The sequence below is a fragment of the Lepisma saccharinum genome, chromosome 10 (assembly GCF_977018435.1).
Source record: "Lepisma saccharinum chromosome 10, izLepSacc3.1, whole genome shotgun sequence".
In the NCBI taxonomy this organism is placed as follows: Eukaryota; Metazoa; Arthropoda; class Insecta; order Zygentoma; family Lepismatidae; genus Lepisma; species Lepisma saccharinum.
The window spans coordinates 81094912-81122416 of NC_139238.1; the positions used below are offsets into that span (position 1 = coordinate 81094912).

Genomic DNA, 27505 nt, shown 5'->3' on the forward strand with positions numbered 1-27505 from the left:
TACCTGAACATTTTACATGTTTTTATCACATAAAAATCCGTGCGCTAGTGTTGTCCATAAATTTTCACAGGTACTGTTAATGTAAAGATGTATATTCAGAATTGTGTAAGTTCTGCGGAAGTAAATCAACTTCGTATTATTCAACAGCAACAAGTATTTTGTTTTTAATTTTAGACTTTGCTAGTCTATCGGGGTGGGGTTCGGAACCCCCTCCCCTAAATACGTCCTTGAACGTGGCGAATTTATCTACACCTACATTCAATTGATTGATTGATTGATTGATTTGGTGTTTTAAGTCCACTTTATGCACAGGAAGGCTAATCGGGACTGGACCTACAGTTTAAAGTGGGATCCGAACCACTTGTGCCTCCACCAGGTATCGAACCCGGGACCCCTTGATTGCAAGGCGACGACACTGCCACTGCGCCATCGGGGAGGCCCCACACCTACATTCAAACTTGTGCAGTCACCGCGTTGGTCGATTTACGTTCTCGCCACTTAAAAGTTCTGGTCTGAGCATGAGTTTATTTGTAACTGTCACTGCGCCTGCAGGCTGCATCCATTTAATCTAATCATAATTCACACTCATCGGCGCGTTTGTCATAATGTCACAGTTCAAACAGCACTTTTCGTAGCTGAGGCTACCTTTGAATGGTGTCGGGACCGGTTTTACTGTGGAATGTGTGTGTTATCAGCAAAAGCTTGTTGACGTCAAAGTTCGGATTCGATAAAAAGAAGAAACAGAAGGATTTGTGTAGTAGGAAGGAATTTTGCCTATAGAGACTCAATTTGTGTACGTTTTCAAAAGTCGGCCACCAGAATTCAAAGGAAGGATCATCCATAAATTGATTGAGAAGTTGGAAAAAAAGAGCATCGACTTGGAGCTATAATCCAGAAGACTTATGCAAAGTAAGTTGCTGCCTGTTATTTAATTTCTTTATGAAACGCAAGTAAATTTGTCGTGCAAAGCTATGTTTATTATCTTTACAGATTGAACATGTAGTCACGGACATAGCAGGATTGATATTAACAGCTGCGTAATTCTGTGGCGTTTTCTCTGGGTGTGTAAACGAGATTTCAGACGGAAGCGACACGCAACAGTATCACATTGAAACGGCCATTAGAAATAAATGCAACCTTCCCAACCGAAGCGACACGACAAGCTGCACGTGTCGCTTTTCTGTTGCTCGGACTGGACCGTTTTCTCAATATCACGCATCGTGTCGCCTGGTCTGTTGTTGACGCATGCGCGGAGAATGTTAAGCTTTAGGGAGATTTCAGACCGAAGCTACAAAAGACACGCAACACATGTCGCTGACATGATCAGATACCAGAGTTAGACGTATAAATCCCATGAATCCCGGCACAATTTCACGAATAACATTCAACTTCAGAAACTTTACTAAATCTCCAAATGTTCTCAATTCCACGGCCAACAATGCAAGACTGTCACACGCAATGCTATTCTGTCACGTTAAGATTTCAAGGTCATAAATGTCATTATTGAAAACGCACCTGATATCGTTTACTTTTCCAATAAGAAAATTTTCCACTATGTTTGGAATTACATTTTCCTCGAAGCGTTCTTTAAGGAATACATGAACACGATCTGTAAGTTCATAGAATCTTCTTCGTGTCACTAAATTCACACCACAGATAAGGGTAATATATATGCCCTTGTCTGTGTTCATACTGTGTGTTCTGACGATCATCTAGACCAGTGTTTCTCAACCGCTGGGCCCCGGCTCGATACCGGGCCTTGACACCAATTATACCGGACCATCAGAGGTTCTCCTGAAATACGTATCTCATTTCATTTGCGCAGCCATTATCATGTATAAATATTTATATTTGTCAACAAGCATGGCCGTATATGTACAGAAGTAAAGGGTGGGGGTTCAACTTACAGTATCCCAAGCAGAGCACAACTTTAATAGCTATATTTTAATTGTTATTATTATATATTTATCATTATTAATAATCACATTAAAATTAGAAAGAAAAATATTTTATGTAAACAATTTGGATGTAAATATTGGCTTAATGTACATTAATTGTATTAACCTTTATAACATTATTTTTAGTATATTTATATTACAGTTATGCTGCTTGATATTAAAATAATTTTCGAAATTTTTCAACAAATATTTTGTCTTGACTAATTCTGAAATTTCTAAATAATGGAAAGGGATTTTAGCAGATACCATTCAACATGAAAGTGAAGTTTCGTCTAAGATACTCGTTTACCTAATGACTTCGAGAAATCTGATCATTTTGAGTTAGATAAATGTAGGGACCTCGATTTTTTAGTTATTATTTTTTAAGAATGGTGTTACTTTTATTACTTTTTTATGTTATTTCCTTTCAAATTTCTGTTTTTATTAAGCACAATTTTTATGCTAAATATATCTAAAACTGTACCCTCATTGTGCTTTTAAACTATTATTTTAATTTATATGTCACATGGCCTACACATGTTCGTGATTCATAAGTTGAATTTTTTTTTGGAGACATTTATTTTGCATCACTTCTCGCGCGATAAATAGCGATGTTACGGCTCCCGTGTGTCGGTGGGTGTGACCTAGATCTCCTGCCAGATCACCACTTTGCATGTTGATGTAAGACGTTCTGATAGAAAGTGAACAATTGTGAGAAACGTCCATTTACAAGTGGTTCAAGTTCAAGAAAATTCTGTCTACTGTTTTCAGTACGCGTTTTGAAATATCTATTGTGTTTAGATTTTCAAGTAGATATAAAAACAAATTGTTAATCAGGAGGAATGAAAAGTTATATTTACATCCGATATGTTCAGCTAAATACAATAAGCTTGGGGCAAGCTTGCGATAGCTTCCTTTTAGTTTGTCAAAGAAAACTTGACATGGCAAGCTTGACGTAAGCCTGATGCATGTGATAAGGATGAATTTTTAAAAAATAAAACAATAAACACACGCATTTATTTATTTATTTATTTAATAGAAGATTCCAAATACAGCGTTAGCCATTTTACATTGGAACGATTTTATAGAACATGAGGACAAAAAAAAATAATAATAACATAATACAACAAAAAAAATAACAGAAAAATTACATGTGGTTAAGAGACTTACATACTTTTAGCTAACTTTCTTCTAAAACGGTCCAGATTTTCAAAAATGTCTATTTCGCTTCCTAGATTATTGTATTCACTGGGCATTCTATGGAACAGAGAGCGCTGGATGAGGCACAATCTCGGCTTCTGAGAAGCAAAAAGTAGAGTGCTTCTTGTTGAGCGGGCAGGCACACGAAAGTGAATTTCCTGAAGAAGGCGGTCACTTCTGATGTTGCCATTCACTATTTTGTGTAGAAATATATGGTCGGCCAGTCTATGTCTCTCTTGAGGAGTTTGGATATTTAACATTTGCAGGAGGATGGACTTTTGCAAGTGTTTTGTGGACGGAATTCGGTGTCGAACAATGGCCAGGAAGAAATTTAGGACGGAATTAAGTCTATCTGAATTTGAGGGGCATGCCATAGACCAGATCGGAGAACAGTATTCAATTTTAGGTGACACAAAAGATTTGTAAAAGGTGCTGAGGGCAGTCAAGTTGTTTATTTCCGTGAAACGATAGAGAAGACCCAGCATATGCATTGAACCCCTTGTGACTGTAGAGATGTGCTCAGAAAAGGAAAGTTTCTCGTCAAATATGACGCCCAGGTCCTTTTGTGCGGCAACTCTTTGAACACAATTATTTTTTATGAAATATTTAGTATTAAATGTTTTTCTTCAAGGAGAAGGTCATGATGGTACATTTTTGAGGGTTGAGTTTTAAGTTCCATAAGTCACACCACTTTATTAGAGAATCTAAATTCTTTTGCAGAAGTGTCATGTCACTGAAATTGGAGATTTTACTATATATTTTGCAATCGTCAGCGAACAAGAGAAGGTTTTTGCATGAATCGGAAATATATTCTGGAAGATCATCAAGGTACAGGATGAAGAGAAGAGGTCCAAGAACACTGCCTTGAGGTACACCAGAAGATACAGCTTGATAAGAAGAAGACATTCCGGAAAGAACAACTTTTTGTTGTCTGTTTTGGAGGTAGTGCTTGATCAGAGAGAGAAAGTTTCCATGAATATTGAAACGGTGGGATAATTTATGAAGCAGGAAATTGTGGTTTATAGAGTCAAAAGCTTTCGAAAAATCCAGATATATTACATTCAGTTGAGAGCTTTCAGATACAGAGTTGATAGCGTCAGATAATAAAATGCTTAAGTTGGTTAAGCAGGAGCTGCCTGGTAAGAAGCCGTGCTGTGCTGAATTTATATATGGAGAGGTAAATTTGTAGAGTCGGTCCTTTATTATCTTTTCACAGGCGATAGAAAGTGGTGAAAGAAGGGAAATAGGCCTATAAGAAGAGACGGCACACTTGTCTCCAGATTTATATAATGGCACCACGTTAGCATTTTTCCATGAATCTGGAAATGTACCCTCATTGAAGCATCTGTTTAATAAAATAGAGAAGGGAATAGCGAGAGAAGAAGCAGCGTTTTTTAGGAAAATAGAAGGGATTTCATCAGGACCATTGGCGCGATTTTGAGGCATTGAAGATAGGATGTGTTGCACTTCTTCTGGAGATGTGGAGAGAGACGTTAGAGAGTGACAGCAAACTGGACGGAGATTAGGAATGGATGAAGTCGGTGAATTCGAGGTTGTATTTATGGAGAAAAAAGAGTTAAAAAAATTAGCTTTGTCAGGGCTCTCTGCGCATACTGAGTCATGTTTTACTTTCAAAGGTATTCGGGAATTTTGCCTCCTTGAGTTGATTAGTGACCAAAAACGTTTGGGATTTGATTTGATATTGTTCGTGATAGCACCGATGTGTTCCCTGTATTTCGTCTTCTGCAATTGTTTAGAGTGACGTCGTAAGTCGGTGAAAGTTTTCCGTGTGTATTCATTAGGAAAATGTTTCCAGAGATCCCAGGCCTTTTTTCGGTTTCCAAGGGCAAGCAAGAGCTCAGAGTCGAACCAGGAAGGGTATTTGCTTGATTTCGTTTTTTTTTGAGTGGCACGTAATCCTTCATCACTGCATGAATCACATCAGTCAGCACGTCACACGCTTCGTCGACACTTCCATTCTCCAGGATTGTCCAGGGAATGGAATCCAGCGCCGAACGGATGTCACCCCAGGGTGCTTTGCTCCAAACAAGGAATTGGCGTCGAGGGGTGGGAGGTCGTTGACTCTTCAGGTGGTCCGGGAGCCAGAATACAGCGTCCAGCGATTCGTGGTCCGAAGGGATGAGGTTTCTCGAAGGGGTGATGTGCGCTGAAGGGAGTGATGAGAGAATGTAGTCCAGGTTATTGTCTTTTCGTGTATTGAACATATTGTGCCGTTGAAGTCTGAGGCCATGTATGAAATGATCCATGAAGTACGTGTCGTTCTTGTCTTTTGTAAAGCCATGCGTGGGGTCTGTCCATGAAATTGATAGATTGAAGTCTCCGAAAAGAATTACGTCGCCCATAGAGGATGCCGACAGTACAGAATCGTAGCAAGCCTCCAGAACTGCTACGGGGCAAGTTTTGTGTGGCCTGTAAAAACAACCGATGAAAAGTTTGTTTTTCTTGCCGAAAAGCACCTCAACCCACAGAATTTCACAGTCACGATCCAGGTCACTTCGCAACACACTATTCCATTTGTTATTTATGCAAAGCATCACTCCCCCGCCCCTTGAGCCTCGGTCTTTCCTGTACATATTGAAATGTTTTGAAAAAGGCAGTTCGGAATCCAGTACATTGTCATTGAGCCACGTTTCGGTTATTGCAATACAGTCCTGCTCCATGAATTCTCCCAGTTCCAAAGTGCAGTCAGAAAGTTTATTCTTTATGCTCTGGGCATTATGATAGTATGCACTGAATTTGTTTTCCATTGGCCTGGGGCCTGGATTTAACTTAATGTCTCCGCACAGCAGCACAAGGAAAAGAAAGTTCAAGAGCCGGTGAGGCGGGGGCTTACCTTGGCCGCTGTCCGTTGCACGTGTCTCCCTCGGCGAAGCAGAGAAAAGCGTCGGGAGGACGCCTGCCGCTGGAACAATAAAACACCTCTCACTGCATTTCCACTCACTCGGGTTAATGTTTTTACCGTCGGCATTGTTCAATAGCAATACCTTAACACCCGTGCAATGTACCACAATAGAGAAATAAACTGAGAACACAGAAAATCCAATCTTATGCAGAGCGCGATCCGACAGCTTTCTACAGCTGACGGCCATCTTGTCTTTTCATATAACAATAGAGATACTTATTAAACATAAACAATAGTGACAGAATGAATTAAAGCTGAAGTACAGTGGAATGAATTCCAGTGTGAATAAAGCACCAAAGCTTTTATTTCATGTGGCGTACAATAGATTGCAGTGCAACTCAAATGTAAAATAAACATTTATGTTACTAAAATAAACATTTTAGTAACATAAATAAGGATAACTTTGATTGTAAGTAGTGAAAAAATGTGTTTAATTATCCTTCGAAAGATGTGTGAATATTGAAGAAGCAGCGAAGATCAGAAAATAAAATGTGGTGAATAAAAGTGAAACTCCCATGATAAATGTTTTTATCCAAAACTATATCATCAGGAGCTAAGAACTGCAAAGAACTTTTGAGATACAGATTATTCTAACTCTGCTATGTTTTATCGGCGTGCATAACTGTGAACGGTGTAGCACACGCTCAGGGTCAATCAGAGGCACGTAGCAGCGCTCTAGGAATATCTGACTACCATTTCAATTTTTTGGATTGTGTGTAAAATGAACATGACTTAAAAGATTGCAATCTTAAGGTGAAAGATGAAGAACAAGGAATATGAAAACATTTGACAATAAACGAAATATAAAATACATTGCAGTACATTTCCCAAAAAATACCTATATACACCAATAAATAGTCAATAATCTTCACAGGTTCTGCACATGAATTGCACTGTATACACATTAAGATCAATATTAAATCTGAATCCATTGCACTTTTTTCTTTGGGGGGGGGGACTGAAGATTAAGGAAGTAATCCTGGTGTGCGCTGGTACGTTGAAATATTCCCAGATAACACGTACGAACACTACTTCATATCATTGGGCATATGTTGACAATCCCAGTTGATGCCTCATTCCTGAATTCCACAGTTGGTATACAGTACTTGTAAGTTTCCTCGTAAATCATGAAAGTAAACAAAAACCGCAAATTAGAAGGAAAATAGAAGAAATATGGGATAGAAGAGAGGAAACATGAAAGGAAGGGAAGACAAAGGGATATAAGAGCAGCATTACAGTTTTAAATAGCCAATAATAAACACCCCTTCAAGAATTACTACAAGTGATACCAAAAAACTTACTAAATGAATTTAATGTTTGGTATTTAATAATAAACAAGCTCAAAAGGAGCATATTTTAACAAATATCTATTGAAAATAGAGTTATACAGTGTTCCAACAGTAAAGATAAAAGAACACCTCTACGTGATGGAAAATACATAATACAATAATCAACAATGAAAACCCTTAATATCATAATATACATATAAACAATAATAACACTGCACAGATATACTTATTGCCTAATGTACCGCCTATATTCTAAATCATGAATCACGAGCATTGTACCCATTTGGAGAGGAACAACGTCGGCAGTATTGTGTAGAATGCCCGGTTCTCCGCCAAAAATTGCAGTACAATGTTTGAAATTGTCGCTGTGGGCGATTATAATTCTGTGAAATGCAAGAAGCAGGAATTTCGTGCTGAAGGTCATTGTTTTTAGAAAACTTAAATTGTCCCTGCAGTGATTGCAATACTGAAGCAATTTGAGTATCTGACAAATTTATATCTAGTGAAGGTTCATCTCTAATATAATAAGGCTTTATGTGTGTGATGTGCACCTTACGAAGAAAAACCTCAGTTTCAGGATCAACGAGGAGAACTGTTACAGGACCCAAAAGCTTAAAAATTTTGGCAGGACCTGCCCAACGTTCTTGGAGTTTGGCGGTGACTTTTGGAAGGCATTGCTCTGTGGAAATGTTTTGTAAAGAACCATATCCCCTACCTTGAAGGAAGAAGGTTGCCTTTTAGGATCATATCTAGCTTTCCGCGTAACCCAAGCCTTTTGTAGATGGTGAAAAGCCTGAGCCCAGCATTTAGCACGGTCAGCAGAAGGAGGACCGGCCAATTCTGAATCTGATTGGAATTCCCAGAAAAAATTCATGGGCCCATCGATGTCTCGTCCAAACAATATTTGCGATGGTGTGGTTTGAATGCTATCATGTACTGCTGTATTAAATGCAACGGAAATAGCGTTTAAGTGTACATCCCATTTGGTGTGGTCATCGGAATGATAAGCTATCAAGGAGGCCTTTAAATTACGAATAAATCTTTCAGCCAATGATGGATTAGGGTAGTAGGAGCTAGTATAGATATGCTTCACCTAAGACTCAAACAAAAATGAATTAAAGTAACGAGATCGAAAATAGGAAGCATTGTCAGAGACTAGCTCACAAGGAGCCCCAAACACAAGAAATAAGGACCGAAGTTTTTCCACTATCTGATTTGATGTGGGCCCACGAAGAGGATAAAGAGAAACCCACTTCGAAAATGCATCCACAACCACCAGAATATAAGAATGACCTTTGGACGAACGCACCAACCAAGCGGACCAACAAGATCAATATACAGACGTCGCCAAGGATGTTTTATTATTTCCGATGACAAAAATCCAGGAGGCTTTCGTATGACTAATTTTGCTTTTTGACTAGTGTCACAAGATTTGACATAAGCTTTGATGTCTTGAACACATGATGGCCACCAAAATAAAGACATTATTTTCTTGGTACATTTTTGAATACCTAAATGAGAACCTCCCAAAGGTGTATCATGATAATAACGGCAAATCAAATGTTGAAGGGTTTGAGGAACAACTACTAATGAAGCCGTAGAGCGTGGGGGTTGCCATACAAGTAAATCATGGTAAAGAGCATAATGTTTATGATTTTGCCCAGCGCGTAATTGTTGTACTATTGGTAGCAAACTAGAATCTTTTTGTTGGAGATCAAGGATATCTGACTTACTAAAGGGAATAATTTGAAATTTGGGTGCGGCACATGCAAGGGAGGTAACAGGTAAAGGAGAAACATGGAATTCTTCAGGTGAGTACATCCTTGATAGGCAATCAGCAACTGGATTGAGTCGAGAAGGTATATGCTCGACCGAGTAAGAAAATCTAGACAAGTAAAGCAACCATCGACCAAATTTGCCGTATTGTTCTGGGTGGCGTAGAAGCCAAGAAAGAGCCTGATTATCTGTCTGAAGGGTAAAATGTTTCTCAGTTAAATAAGTCTCAAACTTTTTAAATCCATAAACGATAGCACAGCATTCTGCCTCATAAATGGATTGTCGACGTTCTATTTCTGTGCGTTTTCGAGATGCGAAAGCTATAGGGCGTAGTGACCCGTCGGTCATACGTTGATTAAGGGTAGCTCCCAATGCCAGTCCTGAAGCATCACATTGTAAGACAAATTCTTTAGAAAAGTCTGGTAAAGCTAACACAGTATGCCTAAGAAAAACCTGCTTGAGATGATCGAATTGTTGTTGGTCACTCTCCGACCAAGTAAATGAAATTCCATTTTTCTTTTTGTCTGTTAAAAAGGAGGTAAGCTACGAATACGACGGTATAAACCTGGAATAATAACCCAATAATCCAAGAATACGCTGAATAGCTTTGAGGTTCCTAGGGGGAGGAATATCTTGAATAGCAGAGATACGGTCGGGGTCTAAAACAAGTTGCCCCTCACGTAAAATGTACCCCAGATATTTGATCTCAGTTTGCATCCATTTGGATTTGACGGGATTTACAGTTAACCCAGCCTCTCGAAATGCCGGAAGAACCAATTTAAGATGCTTCAGACGAGTTTCTTCATCTGGACTGAAAATCAATACGTCGTCTGCATAATGTACCAAAAATTTATATTTAAAAGGACCCAGAATTTTATCTAGAGCACGTGTCAAGAGTTGAGTACCCAGATTTATACAAAATGGAACCCTGGTATATCGATATTGACCAAAGGAGGTGACGAAAGCAGTTAGATCTTTACTAGGCTCATCTAACCGTATCTGATGAAAACTTTTGCAGAGATCCAAGCAGGAAAATACCCAAGCAGATTGTAAATGCTGAAAGATCAAATCGATACGGCTTTGCGGAAAGTTGTCATATGCGATGAGTCTGTTTAAGTGCTTATAACTGCATACGAGACGATGTCCGCCGTCTTTCTTATCGACGAGGAAGCAAGGTGATGTATAAGGAGAAGCGCAAGCCTCTATAATATTCTGGTCCATCAATTCTTGAATTTGTTGACGAAGAATGTTCGTTTGTGTTGGGTTTAGCTGAAATGGCTTAGAACGGAAAGGAACATTGGTAATTAAAGGAATGGAAACTGGTTCTAAAGTACAACTACCAACACGTTCTGTAACAACGTCGTCGAATTCTTGCAATAAGGTTTCTATGTTAGTGAGTAAATTGATCGAATGAGGAAGAATATCTTCCTTATTTGTTGGTTCCTGATGTTTCATTGTTGGATTTGCTGTTGGAACAAAAGGAATTAATTCTTCGGAATAGGGAAAAGATACAACTAATTTTTCAAAGGAAATAGTGCCCCTAGAATGTGAAAGAAAATCTGATCCTAGAATAACAGGAAAAGGTAAATTCTCTGAAATCCAGAAGCTCCACTTCCAAGATAAACCTTGAACTTTCAACGTCAAAACAACACGTGAATCGAGATAAATAGCCTGGCTATTTACAGTTTGTAACTTACGAGTAGTATCACTAAGAACGGGTGGCTTTGGATGTAAAGTTCCTAGAAATCCCCTCGCAATTAAGACACAGAACTTCCCGAATCGACAAGAAGACGGCTCGGTGTAGAATTTAAGATAGCATGAATAATCGGAACTGCTTTTTCAATAATAGTCAAGGGATGCTCTATATGAGTTATAGCAGTAGCCTCAGATGACTGAACTTGTTCTACAACCAAAGAAGTGGACAAAATATTTGGTGAAATGTAATTCGTCTGTGAAGCAACATTAGAATGAGAATGTACTTTTTTATCTAGGACATCCAATGAAGGGGAAGGAGAATGAAGTACGGGCAAAGCAGGTATTGAAAGTTGTACAGGTAATTGCACCTTTGTTGAAGGAGAACTTAGTTTTTGCAACTTACATTCATCCAATTGTCGTTCCACATGGCGTAATTCCATGGGCCAAATTTCCCTAGACAAACACATGAAATTTAACATTGGTGTCGGTCGATTAAAACCCATTAAATGCAAACGAGTTGTATCCTGTAAATTCTGCAATGCAGATTCCAATAAACTAGATTCAGACCAATCAATTGGTAATATGTGATAGGCGTCATAAATATCATTTAAATAAGTAGAAAGAAATTCATCTGTTCGTTGAAAGGCGTGTTAAATATTTATCCATCAACATTTGCAATTTTGAAAACTGAACTAATCGATACCAGATAACTCTTATAAACATTGGCCATGGAAATTTCTCAATGAGTGAGTCATACCAGACGTCTCGAAGTAATCCCGTTGTTGATGAAAAAGCCATCAACAATAATGATTCTAAGTCTAAAAGGTTTAATTTGAAAGTTCTAAAAAGTGTTAACAAAAAATGGAACAATTGGTCAGGATCTGAACCATCCGTACGAAGTAAAGCCTGTAAAAGGTCTACTGCTGCCGAATATCTAATCTGATTAGTGATATAAGAATGGTCTGGAGGTAGTAAAAGTTCTCTCGTTGTACGAAGAGTTGGAGAATGCAAAAAGGGAGAAGGTTGTATGTTAACAGGTTGGAATGGAAAAGTTGGAGAACCGTGCAATTGGTCATTATGAGGAACCGACATTATGTGAACCGCAAGGTTAGGGTGCCCCGAATTCCAAAAAAAAAATAACCAAAACAAAAGATTGACCAGCACTAACATACATACAATAAAATTCCTCAACTGCAACATGAGAGTATGCTGCAATGAAAATCCAATGAAGTTTCCAATTTTTAAATTTCTGGCCAGAAGGAAAACTAGTAGCCATGAATTTCAAAACACCAAAGATGAGTAACTCAAAATTCCGAAAAAAAAATTGTGGGGTTATAATCAAAGGTTTCAATATAGGGGGAAAAATTTTTCCAAAATTGAGCCCAATTAATTATTCCTGTAACAAAAAAAATAAAGTACAACCAGCTCTGGTACCAGGAACTTTGTAACTGATTAGGTGGGTACTCAAATAATGAGTAAAAAGGGAAGACGTGAACTGAGGCCGTGGAATCAAAGTTAAACGTACCCAAACCCAACAATTACAAAAGTCGTTTGTTTGAGGCTAATGACGTGTATTTTTGCACCGTCGCCTCAGTCTCGTGAGAGAACCACTAATCGGGATAACCCGATCGATTAAACGAAAAGGGATACCGCCCATAATAATGCCAAGAGATGCTATTTTTACACAAAAAGGCACCTTAATCTAGAACGGAAATTGAGAGTGCGATCCGTGTCCAAATAACTACAATCTTGTTTACCCAAACTTGATCTAAAGAATATTTTTTCTTAGGATAAATAGGTAATGCAATTTATAATTTGCGACACGTGGTCAAATTTATTATAATAGCCCCCGCAGCGTAGAAATGACTATTATATATTTAAAAAAAAAAACATCAAATACATCAACATAACAATTTGACGAACCAGCGTCCATTCAATGGTCTAACTCTTTCACGGAGATATCACAATAGATTAGATCAACTTGTTAAAGCTACATCCAAAATGAAACAGCATCAACGTATTCCCCATTAACCCAATCCTATTTTGACATATTACATTATCGACAATTCCTATAAAAATGTTTCTTCTTATAACCTAGAAATACCTAATCATGGACTTTAGCCTACACATGACATTACAGAAACCTCAATTCTTTGGTGCTCTTACATTGGTTTTTTGCTAAGGTACGTAGCGTATCAATTTATCCCCACTGCGACGACGTGAAATTGCGTAAGTGCATTTTTTTAATCCCTTTCTTTTTTACCAACTCGTAACGAACAAGTTCCTTGATAATTATACAGGGCAACACTGCGATAATGCTGTATATACGTACTTCGTCAAATTAGCCGTACGTAAACAAGAAAGGGGACCAAACGTCACGCCACGTTACTCTGGGGCAATCGTGACGTTTGTCTTGAAAGTTGCGAAGGAAAAATGTAGCCCTTTCGTTTGCACTCTTTACAATATTTCTTGATAATTCGCACTTGCAATATAATCCGCCATAACTATGTACATTTCTCCGATGACACTTCGTTATTCACTATCAACTGGCAACAAATGTACATACCTCAGCGACGAATCGATTCGACTGCCTGGTTTCTTGATGATGGTAACATACAAAGTCAAACCTCGTCTTCCTAAGCGCCGTTATCCAAACACGTCCAAACTTCCTGAACAGCAACTTGTATCTTTTCCTCGAACATCGTCAACTATGTTCTCCTCGTCCATGCCAACTTCGACCAAGAAAAAACAGGAATCAAAATGGGCAACAGTCAAAACACTTCGTACAGTCCCACCACTACTTTGCTTCCATCTCTCCAGCAACAACTCTCTCGGGTATTGTTCACCATACAGTCTGTGAAGAACTTCTAGTCGAGTTCCGAGAGTTAAAGACAGGCACTGCTCTCGAAGGTCGGTCCGGAGGAGAAAGAGGTATATCTTGGCGAACGTGTCCAATGTTCCTTCGAGTCGAGAATGTACTTCAAAACTGGCAACTCCCATCTATGTATAAACGCAGAAACCAAGTGATGCAACTGAGGGCCTCTAGCGGCGATTCAACGAACTAGCCATAACAAAAGACTGACGCAAGGCGTACCGAAGTGATGAGGAAAACTGTGAGGTTTTTCTACGCGATAATATAACGTAATACTTTTATTACTATTCTGCGTAGAAAAATGTCACAGTTGATAGTTCAAATCGACCCTTTCTACGAGTGCGGTGAAGTCTTGGTCACCGCCTAAAATAATCTTCCAAGGCAACGCTTTTGCTCATGGCACTTATACGAACTGGTCTCTATAAGAGATAGGAGGGCATTGAATGTTCTTTCTTGTCCCACCCCTCGGAGTGGTGACATTGAAACGCAGGTTCCTAGACCTCTTTTATAACGTCTACGAACTACTGCAATGTCAGCCAGACACAAGAACCTTCCCTTTAGAGGGATGGAGCACCTCAAAGCCAGATCAGCAGGCAAAATGACGCAGTTACGCGTTTCAATTACCGACCAGAGAATTTTCTGGTTCCCTTGGGAAAACAAGGCGTTGCATCATCGCAACCTACATCCACTACAAATAAGGCAGCCCTCACATTCGGGGAATCTTCCAACTAACCTTCAGCAGAATTTACACTTGTTGGCCGTCATCGCCGCCAAAGGTCACTTACGGACTTGGACAGTCTCGCCCAACTATATGAAGGGAGACATCCAACAAAACTACCAAAAACTATGCAGTTATCAACTGATGTCCCAACTTCAAATACATTTCCGCCCCTGGCACAAGATCCCTCAGGTGACATGGAGATCCCCCAAGAAGAGGTAACGCAACCACCTCCAACAACTCAACCTAAGAAAGTCCCAAGGCCTCCACCTATTTCCGTGTTCGGAATTACGGAAACTTACGCCTTCACCTCTACTTTAAGCAAGACGCTTAGTCAACCTCCTCACATACAGCACAATAGAGAGAAGGTCACCTTCCAAGTATCAACCAGGGCAGATTAGGACAAAATAATTGCATTTTGCGACCAGACCAAACGAGAATATGCCACCGGCATCATTCACAGTGAATGGCCTGTGAAGGTGGTAATACGAAAATTACCCATCGATACCTGTCTGGGCGACCTGGAACAGGGCTTGAAAGACAAGAACTATACACCTATATCAGTTCACCAAATGTCTCGCAGAAAGGACTCAAATGAACGAGTGTTGATGCCACTCTTTCTGGTGTCGCTTTCAAGAAACTCCAGCACTCACGAAATATACAAAGAAGAATATCTTCTTGACTACAGAATTAAAGTACAGGTATACAAACCACCCACCACACTACAGTGTTATCGCTGTCAGCGAATGGGACATGGTCAAACCCAATGTAAAGCACTGCCCCGCTGCCTCAAATGCAGACAGGGACACTTGACAAGGGCTTGTCTCAAAACAGACACCACTACCCCAGCCAAATGTGCCAACTGCCAGGGTGATCACCCTGCAAACTTCAGAGGATGTCCAGTGTTCAAAGCCTACACAGACGCTCAAACTTCCACCAATAAGAAGACCCAAAAATCTCCCCCAATCATCACTTCTGAACAAACACCTGCAACTTCTGCAGAAACCACTTCTTCACAGCAAATCTCGCCAACATACGCAGGCGCAGCCCCTCCGTCCAGACACACCCCAACCAAAACCATCATCAAAGAACCCCCTCCACAACAAATATATCAGAATCGACTCGGGATGACACATCAGCCTCAGACATGAAACTCATTTTTGAGTTCTTCAAAGGAATGAATCTAAGCAAAATAATACCACATGTTAGAAGAGGTATTGCTCGTCTTACCTCTGCTATGGATACAGCCACAAAAGCAGCCTCATATATCGATACCATTGCCGAAATGATTGACGATTGCTGTTTCTAGTCAGTCGAAAATTCACCACTCACTTACCATCATGGCGTGGAATGCAGATGGGTTAAGAGGGCAGAGACATACCCTCATCCACTTTCTTCAACATAACAAAGTAGACGCAGCACTGATCAGTGAAACACACTTCTCCCACACAGTGAAAGGCTGGAAATTACCCAACTATCTCATATACCGACTGGATAGAATTGGAAGGCCGAGAGGCGGATTATTTGTAGTAGTAAAGAGGGACTTTCCATCTCAGCAAGTATATGTACCACCTTTGTATGGTCTAGAAGCACTAGCTGTGTGCATTCTAACTCCTGGAGATTCACTCATTCTCGTGGCTGGATACAGATCTCCTGCTGCGGGACTTGTACCAGATGATTATGACAACATAAGTAAACTAGCCAATAAAGTGGTTCTTGCCGGAGATCTCAATGCCAAGCAAACATCTTGGCATTCACGGTATCCTAATAATGCAGGTGACCTACTGCATGACTACATACTTCGATCCACCTTCACTGTACAAGCACCCCGGGAACCCACTCACTATCCGAAGATGGGTGGCAGGCCTGACGTGTTAGACGTAGTCATGAGTAAAGGGGTGCCTCTCCTCACAGACCCGTACGTAATCTCTGCTTTGGATTCAGACCACGATCCTGTCATGTTCCAAGTCTCCCACTGTACTCTTACTCAAGGAGTACCACCCCTTCTAAGAAGCGAGACAAATTGGGATAAATTCAGAGGGAACGTGAACTCACTTCTCGATCTTCATGATAGGCCTCAGACACCCCAGCAAATCGATCAGTCAGTATCAAATCTCACCCACTCTCTGCTCAAATCTGAGGCAGAAAGCACAGAAGTAACACAGCTACACCGATCGTCACAAATGACAGGCAGTCTTCATCTCCAAATGTACATTCAGTTAAAACGGTGGGCGAGACGAAGGTGGCAACACACAAGGAGTCCTACATATAAAACTCTTTGGAACTCTCTCTGCTCCAAGGTGAAAACCCTCATCCAAAAAGAAACTGCACATCACTGGAATGACACACTCAGTGGTCTTTCAGTGAATGATCAGCGTATATGGAAATATACCAGGGCATTTCTTCATCCCAAGGACTCATCACACACCAGAGTCATAGAAGGATCAACCGGACTGTTACATGAACCACAAGATCAGGTTGAAGTCTTTGCAAATGCTCTCGAGGAACAATTCACTCCAAATGAAGATCCATCAGACGAGCATACAATCGCACATGTAAACAGGGCGATATGCACTTTTACCACCAGACAAATGGAGCACATGCCAAAGCTGACGTCACCTTGAGAGGTAGAATGCCAAATCTGAAGACTGCCTAAAAACAAGGCTTCCAGGCCAGATGGTATACGACCCCAACTGCTGCAACATCCCACTCACAAATTACTTGTATACATTACATACATATTCAACGCCATCCTACAACTAGGCTACTTTCCCACTGCATGGAAGAAGGCAAAGGTAATAACATTGCACAAACCTGGAAAGAGTACTCTCAAACTGGAGAATTATAGGCCAATAAGTCTCCTTTCACACCTTGGGAAACTCTTTGAAAGAGTATTCCTCTCAAGACTCATGACACACGTAGAAACCTCCTCACTCCTACCACACCACCAATTTGGTTTTAGAGCCTACCACAGTACCACCTCTCAGCTGGTCCATGTGGTAGACTACATCACAACGGCATTCAATAGAAAACAGTTCGCAATAGGGATTTACCTAGATATAAGCAAGGCTTTTGACCGAGTCTGGCACTCTGGTCTCGTATATAAACTATTACGGCAGGGTTTCCCGGATTGCTATGTCAGACTCCTCCAATCTTACCTGAACAAATGCAGTTTCTTTGTCTCCTTCTCAGGGGCAACGTCCCAAACCTGGCTCATATTAGCAGGTGTACTTCAGGGAGCAGTACTTTCTCCACTTTTGTACACACTATATACAGCAGATGTCCCAACTTCAGAGAGATGTTTCCAAGCCACGTATGCTGACGATACCGCATTCTTTGCAGCCAGTCGTCGAATAGCCTTATGCTACCACTACCTTCAACAACAACTCAATGGGTTCCAAGCGTGGGCTCGCAAATGGCATCTGAAGGTGAACGCCACAAAAAGTGTATGTGTCACCCACACAAAAAGAAGAAAGTATGAACTCAGACAACTTTCATACTTCGGACAAGTAGTGCCACATGAAGACAAAGTCAAATATCTAGGGGTCATCCTAGATCGAGGACTCACGTTTGCTTCTCACATCCAAGATGTGGCCAACAGAGAGGACTACGAAAAGTCTTTGCACTTTTCGTTATGTTTACATGTCCGGAACTCACACTACAGATGAGGCTACATCTACTCCAGATGAACATCATTCCAACTTTGACTTACGCGGGCCCAGCCTGGCAGCATGCCATCTATTCACATCTCAAACGATTGGAACAGGTGCAAAGCAAAGCAGCTCGGATCATCTCAGGCCGCGACATGTATACATGCAGCACCCAAGTTTTGGAGGATCTGGAATTAACTCCAGTTATCCAGCAGCTTTGAGATGCTCACCAAAAATTCTGGCAAACACTGCCGAGACATACAAATGCGGAAATAGAACTTATGGGAACGGCAAATCCCTTCAGACACATATATGCAATGCCACGGCCATAAAACACAATTTCCATATGAAGCATTCCTCGTGTTGCGACAGTTGCACACACAAGATCCACGTATAGCTACAGGCACTTTTCATTAATCCCACACACACTTCATTTATACAATTTTCATAGAGTCAAGGGCCCCAAAACAGCTTGACACTCAACTTCAAAACGTCAAATTTATGCCATGCCATGCCTGCAAAGAAAAATTTATAACCAGTGTATAGTTAGTTAGAGATAGATTAGTTCATCAAACTCTTCTTTCTAACTATTGCCTATTTTGGGGAGCACGAAAAGTTTTTATAAGCTGCAAAGAGAAACTGTGACGTTAAAAACATGGGTGTTTGTTGATAATTAGCCCCAATTGTTCTAGTTTTGCTGTTATGCATATATGTGTATACAATGTACATAACAGCAATGTCTGTATAGATATATATATAAATTTAGCTTAAAGATACACAATATGGCTTACTTTGAGCATTGCATTCTGTAAGATTACAGCTAGTTATGAAAAGCTTGATGCAAGCATGCCTTGGCAAGCTTGCTGCAACTTCCACTTCTGGTAACTAGATTGCTTAATGCAAGCTTGCATTCAGCTAATAGCTTGCCATGGCAAGCTTGCTGCTAGCTACTTAGCTTGCCATGGTAAGGTTGCTTCATGCTTGCAGCAAGCTGTCTGTGCTATCTGGGACATACAGTATTACATGCAGTACTGAAGAGAATATTTCACTTGCCTCTGCTGTTGTAGTACATGTACATTAGTCCTACTGAAAGTGTTCAGCATGAAACCATTGAGTTTCAGTAGATTTCTGAGAACACAGTAGAGTAAAATAGATGACAGTAGACATTTCCAGTAGGGTGGTATGTGGCAGTGCGGCATGATCGTATGTGAACAGAATGGTTCACATTTGTGATTGGAATATTGTAGAAAATATTTAAAGCACTTATCCAGACTAGTGCTGATACGACTAGTTAATTTATCCTCCCTGATAGGTGTGTATTCACCTAACGCAGGATCATTTACATTGTGGAAGATCTTGTAGGGAACGTCATAGAAGGTCTGGCACTACACCGTTTATTTATTTAAAAAGAAAAATCAATTTCCTGTCAGAACATATTCATTTTCATTCCAGTCGCCTACATTTGTTTTAACAATCAAACTTAAAATATTTAAACCTTTTAAACAGTGCTTGAAGTGGAAATTATGAGCTGGGGGTTACTCCAATGGTTCACAATGGTTTAACATCATGACAATGGGGCAAATTTTGTGAAACACTGATATTAAAGCAAATTCGGCAAAAAGTAAGAAATGCTATGAACATATTACACTTGATTGCCTTTTGGCACAAATAAAATCGGAAATGAATTACCACCCAACCCTCCCACCCTCCACAGAAAAAAGTTGACATTATCAGTTTGTTTACGCATGAATAACCCCTGTATTAATTTTATAGGCTGCCGTGATGTTTACGTCTGGTCTGTCCAACATTGAATTGACTGAATTGTTCCACTTTATGCACAGAAAGGCTAATTGGGACTGGACCTACAGTTTGAAGTGGGATCCAAACCACTATGTGCCTGCACTGGGTATTGAACGGTCTGTCCAACAGTTTCTCTTTTTGCTCATTGGGTGATTTCATTTATTACCTGTGGCGACCGCTCCCTACCTTACCTCCACCTGTCGCAGTTACGGTTTTGTTCCTTATCAGTCGAATTTGATGTAATTTTAAAGTATAATCAGGGTGTATGTATGATCATCTTCTTCTTCTAATAGAACCAAACCCAACAAGCCTAACCTATCCACCACAGAATATTACTACCCCACAAAGCTACCAGCAAATGACAATGCTTAAAACAGTTGTAGCAGAAATCACCATTTGTAAAAAAAAAAAATTCTAGACTTTTCCAGAACAAAGAATCAAACTTCTCCAGATCAAATCATTCAGTCTACTTGAACAATGTATAGAAGATGGACAGAATACACAATATTTTTGCTAAACACTCACATTTAGAATCCCACTCAACAAAGCTTTTGAGTATTAACTTCATTCTTCATTTCAGATTAGGCATCCATTGTTGGTAAACCTCTGCAGAAGCTTCATAATCACAATGGACACTACAAAGCATCCAGAAACAACGTGCCCAAGACAAAATGCAAATCCACTGTCTGCTCTTTTATTTTGGTAAGAAATCATATGTTACTCTATTCTGGAAAAGAAAATGTCTAATATGTCTAAGAGAGCTTGAATGTCATAGATAGGGTTTGAACAAGCTAATGATATTGATCGTATCAATGTAGATAAAACAAATGATAAAAACTTATGTTTCTGATAGTGCATAAAAGTAGCTTTCTTTGTTTGAGATCACTTTATGTTTAAATAGGCAAAGCAGTAATGGATCTATAGTTTAAAATGAGATCCTAGCTACTGTGCACCCACTAGAGATCAAACCTGGGACCACTTAATTACAAGGCAATAGTGTTTAAAATATCAGTAAAGATATAAACTGCATATATCAGGACAGAACTTGATGGTGTGATGTTCTACCAGTCTATAAAAATTAGTAATAATAAAGTTTAAAAAAAAAATCTCCTTCATTTTCTGTGGCAATATAAAAATCATTTACGTAGATTAAATCTTTAAATGTTTGTGTTTGTTATCAAATCTGTTTATTGTTTTCCAGTAAATTGTATATCACTAGTTTATCAAAAACTGTAGGCATTTTATATTGATGTATTCCTAATTATTACATAACCAATCTTCATTTGAACAATTTTTTTTTAATGGTACACATTACTTCTTACACTTATACTTCAATGTAATAAAATCACTTACATGTTACTTAAACAAGCTTTTGTTTCTTGAATTGGCAATTTAAAATCCACACTCACAGAATTACACTGAAGAATGCATTTAAGCATGCATATAAATACCATTTACTGTTAATGATATTTCGTTTCTCTCTTTGCAATTTTCCTTTCACACAGGTGGACCATAGGGGTCATGAAAAAGGGAGTTCAAAAAGACATGACGACTGATGACCTCTACAAGCCACTACCTGGGCATGAATCTGGATATTTGGGAGACAAACTACAGAAGTAAGTGTTGCAATTGGAGGGAAAATGTAAGAAGTAGAGACTCTGATTTGAATTATGCATCATTAATGAGAAATTTTACATTGAAACACATGCAAAATTCTGTATAATTTCTTGTTATTTCTCTTACATCCCATGGGTAAAAAAATAAAATAAGAATGGCTACCAGTTGTCACTGCAATGGTCATATGGGAAAGGTTTCATAGTTTATATTTTTCGATATGTTTTGAAGTGTTCACAATGAGGTGAGTAAGTGAGACCGTATGGTATTTTCTGATTTTTTTCCTTCAATATTACATGCTTGTTTCTTATTTATGTTTTTTTTTTTAATTCTGCATAGTAGTAAAATAAATGTATAATATTAAATTTAATAGAATTTTAAACTTAAATCTGTTAAGCACTGTCAGTAATCAGGCACAGCTTTGTGCAAAGAATGGCCGGAATAAACTACAGTCTTCTGTATTTATCGTACACAATTACTACAAATATGTTTATCTTGATTGTAAACTTTTATTTTAAGGAACTGGAAGCAGGAACTGAAGAAGGCTAAGATAAACAGTCGTGCACCAAGTCTTCTGAAAGCCATTTTGAAGACATTTGGATTGATGTACTTCATGTGCACAGTGCTTGCAATATTGGACTTCTGTGTATTAAGGTTAGCTTCAATGTAAAATGCAACAGTAGTATTGTACATAGGCATGGACTATGCAATTTTGTAAGCTCTTGCAACTCAAAATGAACTATATTTCTTTGAGATTCATGTTCTCTTATGCGATCTTCATAAAAATTAACAAGATTACACTAACTTGAAATTAAGCATCGTACTTATCATAGCAAATATCTCATATTAAGATGAAGATAGAACTATTTACATAAATAGTGAAAGTATTATGGAAGTATTACAATCATAAATTTTCAATATCAAATCACATTAAGAGGCAGTGCTTGAAGTGGATAATGTCAGCTGGGTGATGTTTAGGGATTGGTGTAAGGGGTGAATGAGTGCTTCTGGGTAGCAATCATCCACCCACTCTGCCAACACCTCCATACGAAAAAAGATGGAAGAGGACCTACATATCAGCCATAAATGCAACGACACTCCTTGGCCTGAAAAGGGCCAGAGAGTAGCTTTCCCAACCAAACCCATCTCCATCCCAACCCTTACTTTCCTTCACATTATAACTCCACACCATCCTCAACCCCCCTTCCCCAACACCACACTTTACCACTCACAGCTTTTGAGGAGAGAGAACAAAGTTATTTTTTTCTATACTTCTTCGATCTAGACCTGACAACTCTGCAGGTCAAATACAGTGGAATTTTGATTTTACATTTTTTGAGAGGTCCAAACTGGCAAAACTTAAAATGCAGGAAAAAGTAAAATTGAGGAAAATTTTATTTTAACATTTGTGACCTTAAAAGACAGAATGAATAAAAATGGAAAATGGAAAACCCGGGATTATAAACTCGGGTTCCACTGTACTGACTTCTGTTTGTACCATCTTTTTTCTACACTGAAGATGTGACTTGCAGCTGCGAAAATTTTAATTTTTGCCAGTGGGTGGTGAGTGCTTCCTAGTTCCTCCATATTTGTTATTTAGCCCTTGTGGTCCTCCTTGCTGTCATTAACTAATATAATACTGTTACATAATTTTGATAGGATAATACAATCCATTATGCTTGGGAGATTGCTGGAATTCTTCAGAGAAGAATCTCAGATGAGCAAGACAGACGCTTACATTTCTGCCACTGGTATCATTATATGTACTGGATTGAGTATGCTCCTCTTTCACATGGATGGCTTCACATTTCAACACATTGGAATGAAGATAAGAGTGGCATGCTGTTCTATAACCTACAGAAAGGTGAGTTTTGTATCTACATTAGAGCACTTAGAACTTAATTCGTAATAGAAACATTTGTATTCTCTTGTAAATTTGTCTGTTTCTGCTCATACACAAACCAAGATTTAAACATTTTAGAAAAAATTAAATTTATTCTAAAAACAGTGTAACACCGATTTTACATTTTCCCACGTTATACATTCAAGCTTGATGGTCCCAACATTGTTAAATGTTATAAAAATTTCCTGGATTTTACATTTTCCCACATTTTGAGTTTTTTCAGTTTGATCTGAAAAATGTAAAATCGAGGTTCCACAGTATTGCAGTAATTACTGGGCTCCTAAAACTATGATCAAACCACAATTTTACAACTTTGAGGATTTGGCACATACAGAAGATGTACTATGTACAAGTTTCAGCACAAAATGCGGACTCGACTGGGACTCAAAGCTGGGTCTCTGACATACCATGCCATTGATATACCACTTGAGCTACTGAGTCAGAATTGTATTGGTATGCCAGAGACCTGGGTTCGAGTCCTGGTTGATCCTACATTTTTCACTAAGATTTCTACACAGTGTGTATGTGTTCCAAATCCTAAGGTAATTTACTTCTTTATGTTGGGAGAAACTAGGTACAGTCAATGTCAACAGTGTTTTAAAGGCAACAGATCCCATTGTGGTAGCACTGACAGAGACAATTTAACACAGGTAAAACAGCGACAGCGAAAAATCAGGCAATGTCAGGGCTGGTTCGGTAGCTCAGTTGGTATAGCAATGGCACAATATGCCAGAGACCTGGGTTCAAGTCGAGTTCTACATACACAATTCTACAGCTTCCTTTAAGTAACCCTTCTTCCTTTATTTGTGTGTTAGGGATAATTTCTACTTGATGCTGCAACAATGTGCCTAGCAGAAGAATGAAACAATGTTGCTCCTTCTAATTGGAATTGAAATAAGTATGTGGGTCCGTCAACACTAGGATTTATTTGCATTATATGGGGCAGGCAGCCTCCTACTGTCTCTGAGGACTAAACTCTCGTTACCAGAGGATTACATTGGCCTGCAAAACAGCAGTTACTTGGATGCACTATGTTGTTGCCTCTTCTAAGAAGTTGCACATGACCACCATAGTGTAAGCTGCAAAGTGTGCTGTTTCTAATGTAATTCCAACTCAAAAAGGCAATACTGTCACAGAGAGAATTAACATTAACTTTCCGAGAAGTTTGTGACAATTTCGGATTCAACCAGGGATCAAACCTGAGTCTTTGACATTCTGTGTAAATGCTCTAGCACCAGTGGCATACAGTCAATGTAAGCACTGGTAAAGCAACTTTTCTCAAATATTTTTAACACATTTAGATTTAACATATTGGAAATCCCTCATTACGTATTAATACAAGCTTTAAAACCTGAATGTAAGTAAATTATTTCAAGAACTTAAAGAATTTGTTTGAATTGTTGTTTTAAGTCCACTTTATGCATATATAGGCTTATCAGGACTGGACCTATAGTATAAAACAGGATCTGAACCACTGTGCATTATGACTGCACTGGATATCGAACCTGTGCTGGGACCACACGATAACAAGGCAACAAGGAGGCTAAAGAACTTAAAGACTGGTTTATGTATGCCACTGATCGTTCTCCAATGCAAGTTGTATGCAGGAAGGGTGAGGGTACTGACGAGAAAGTGGCTATTTAAAAACACTCACCCTACCTATGTGCTGCTATGAGGGCAAACAACAAACAAACAGCACTGCAAAACAACGTTGGTGGGAGAAAGTCCTTCTTGTTTCTGTGTCACACTTGGAAGCTAAATTTTCCTTAGTGAAAGGAAATCTAGGCCCAATTTCCAGTGAAAAGTGAAGTTTTATGAAAAATATCGAAAATTTGAACCTGCTGAACTCACTCCAAATTTCAAAAATTCAAATAATTCTCTCAATTACAGACAAATGGCATCAGTTATCTTGTGTCTACAGGTAACCATAGGCTACTTGATGTTGCAGATATTGCATTTAACTTAGGGTAATTTGACTCTATTTTCTAATTATTGAGCCCGACCTGGTGGCCGAGTGGTTAGCACATCGTGCTGCGATGCCAAGGTTTCGGCTTGGTTGTTTGTGAATGTCCATTCATCAATTTCATCATTTCATCCTTCATCCCCATCTTCGCAAATTAGCTAAGAGGCACAAAATGCGAAGTAAAATAAACTAAATCAATCAAAATCAATCTAATTATTGAAAGTATAGTCCTATCCAAGTCATATCAAAACAACTGTTTGTATGTACACTGATCATAATTTAACGTAAAAGGCACTTATCAGAATTACTATTTTATTTTTACTTTTACTTTATTAATCAACAGTACATGGACTATATTTTGTAAATATGCCAAACTTATATTTAATTTTGAATTAATTAAATTTCAAATGCTACCTTGTATTTATGTATAATGATTTACAATACAAATGCTTATCATCTTCTTGCAGGCACTTTGTCTAAACAGAGCTTCCTTGTCCCAAACAACTGCTGGACAAATTGTAAACTTACTATCAAATGATGTTGCAAGATTTGACCAGTCTTTGCTTTCCTTGCATTCCTTGTTAGTTGGTCCAATCCAAACAGTTATAGTAATGTACTTCATTTGGGTACATGTTGGGTATGCAGTCCTAGCTTGTGTTGGAACAATACTGTCTATGATTATTCTTCAAGGTAAGTTAGTAGGTAGAGTTGTAAAAGTAGCTTCAACAGTTTCACTTTGAAACCTGTTTGATGTGAAGGATACCATCTTGCATGATATTCATTTCAAATCATATATTTTGGTGAATAATTATGATAGCATCAGTTACAAACAAGTATGTATGCATGTGTATTTCTTTAAAAGCTAGCCCTGGGTAAGGGTGGAACAAGGAGCATATAATAATATGTGCATAGTGTAAAACATAAAATTTCTAATCCGGGTTCGATTTCCGGTGGAGGCACATAGTGGTTTGGATCCCACTTTAAACTGTAGGTCTAGTCCCGATTAGCCCTACTGTGCATAAAATGGACTTAAAACACCAAATCAATCAATCAATAAAATTTCTAATATAAATTCAGAAATCTAGCAAAAATCTGACACTTTATTGTTCCAAAGGTTCATAAGTTGCAATATGCAGTGTACAAGTCATTTATAGTTTCAAGTGCTGAAGTTGCCACAAAATATCTTGAAACCAAAAACTAAAGGAAGGTGAAAGCTGTGTAAATTTCAAGATTTTTGTTAGGTTTTTCACATTTTCATTATATTAACAATGCGGTATTTTTCATATCTAATAAAAATGGTGTCAATATCAAACTTTATTATTTTACCAAGAAAAGAGGAAATATTTAATGAAGTTCCTTATTTTGATATGTCAGTTAAACTCAGATCTCCTTGTATATGAACTTATATTTAAATAAGCGTACCATAGTGTCATTCTCTAAGGCAATTAACAGTATATAGGAACTACAAGGAGTTCAACCTAAAAGCATCAACAAATTGTAAACATTTTATAATTATCATTACCAAGTGCTGGTGATTGTGCTACATTGCATATGGGTAATGTCACCAAGTGCCAGTAGTTGTTCTTAACAGACCAGACTGTGAACAGGTTTCAATCAGTAATCATTCCTACAGTTGATAAGTGTGGAAGTGGGTGAAATTAATAAGTATGTGCTATTGTTCATCTTATCATTCCTTAGAGCATGTTAATGATTAATTTAGGTACTCAGAAATGTATGCTTTTTGTGTGTGAAACATTATTTTAGGAATTAAATTCTTGAAGCTCTCCTGGCAGCAAATATTAAAGAGGTTTTGTCGGGTAATCAGCCAGGTGATTTCCGGAAAGGCTTCTGAGCTTTCAAGAGCTAACGTCACTCTCATCTTCTGGAAAAGATGAAGATGAGAGTGACGTTAACTCTTGAAAGCTCGGAAGCATTTCCTGAAATCACCTTGCTGATTGCCCAAGAAAACCTCTTCACTATTTCAGGAATGTTATTAGATATTCAGTCATGAATATTTCTGGGTCATAACAAACCACTGTCTGCCATGTAATGGCATGGTATCAACTCACTGTCCCCTACGCATACAACATTTAGGGGTGGGAGTGTTGCTTTAGCTTTAGATGAAGGATAATGATTAGCGAAACATGCTAACATTGATAAACAAG

At 38.7% G+C, this 27505-nt stretch overlaps 1 protein-coding gene across 3 annotated transcripts in view; it reads left to right on the forward strand.

The window, feature by feature from the left end:
* Nucleotides 1-27505, forward strand: part of LOC145993983 (ATP-binding cassette sub-family C member 4-like) — a 152082-nt gene that overhangs the window by 17846 nt on the left and 106731 nt on the right. For all 3 annotated transcript variants that reach the window (XM_083130012.1, XM_083130013.1, XM_083130015.1), the window contains exons 2-6: nucleotides 20441-20562; nucleotides 21366-21476; nucleotides 21994-22128; nucleotides 23134-23338; nucleotides 25808-26030. In XM_083130012.1, the coding sequence (XP_082986138.1) occupies nucleotides 20489-20562; nucleotides 21366-21476; nucleotides 21994-22128; nucleotides 23134-23338; nucleotides 25808-26030 (748 nt within the window). In that variant the 5' untranslated portion in view covers nucleotides 20441-20488. The remainder of the gene's footprint in view (nucleotides 1-20440; nucleotides 20563-21365; nucleotides 21477-21993; nucleotides 22129-23133; nucleotides 23339-25807; nucleotides 26031-27505) is intronic.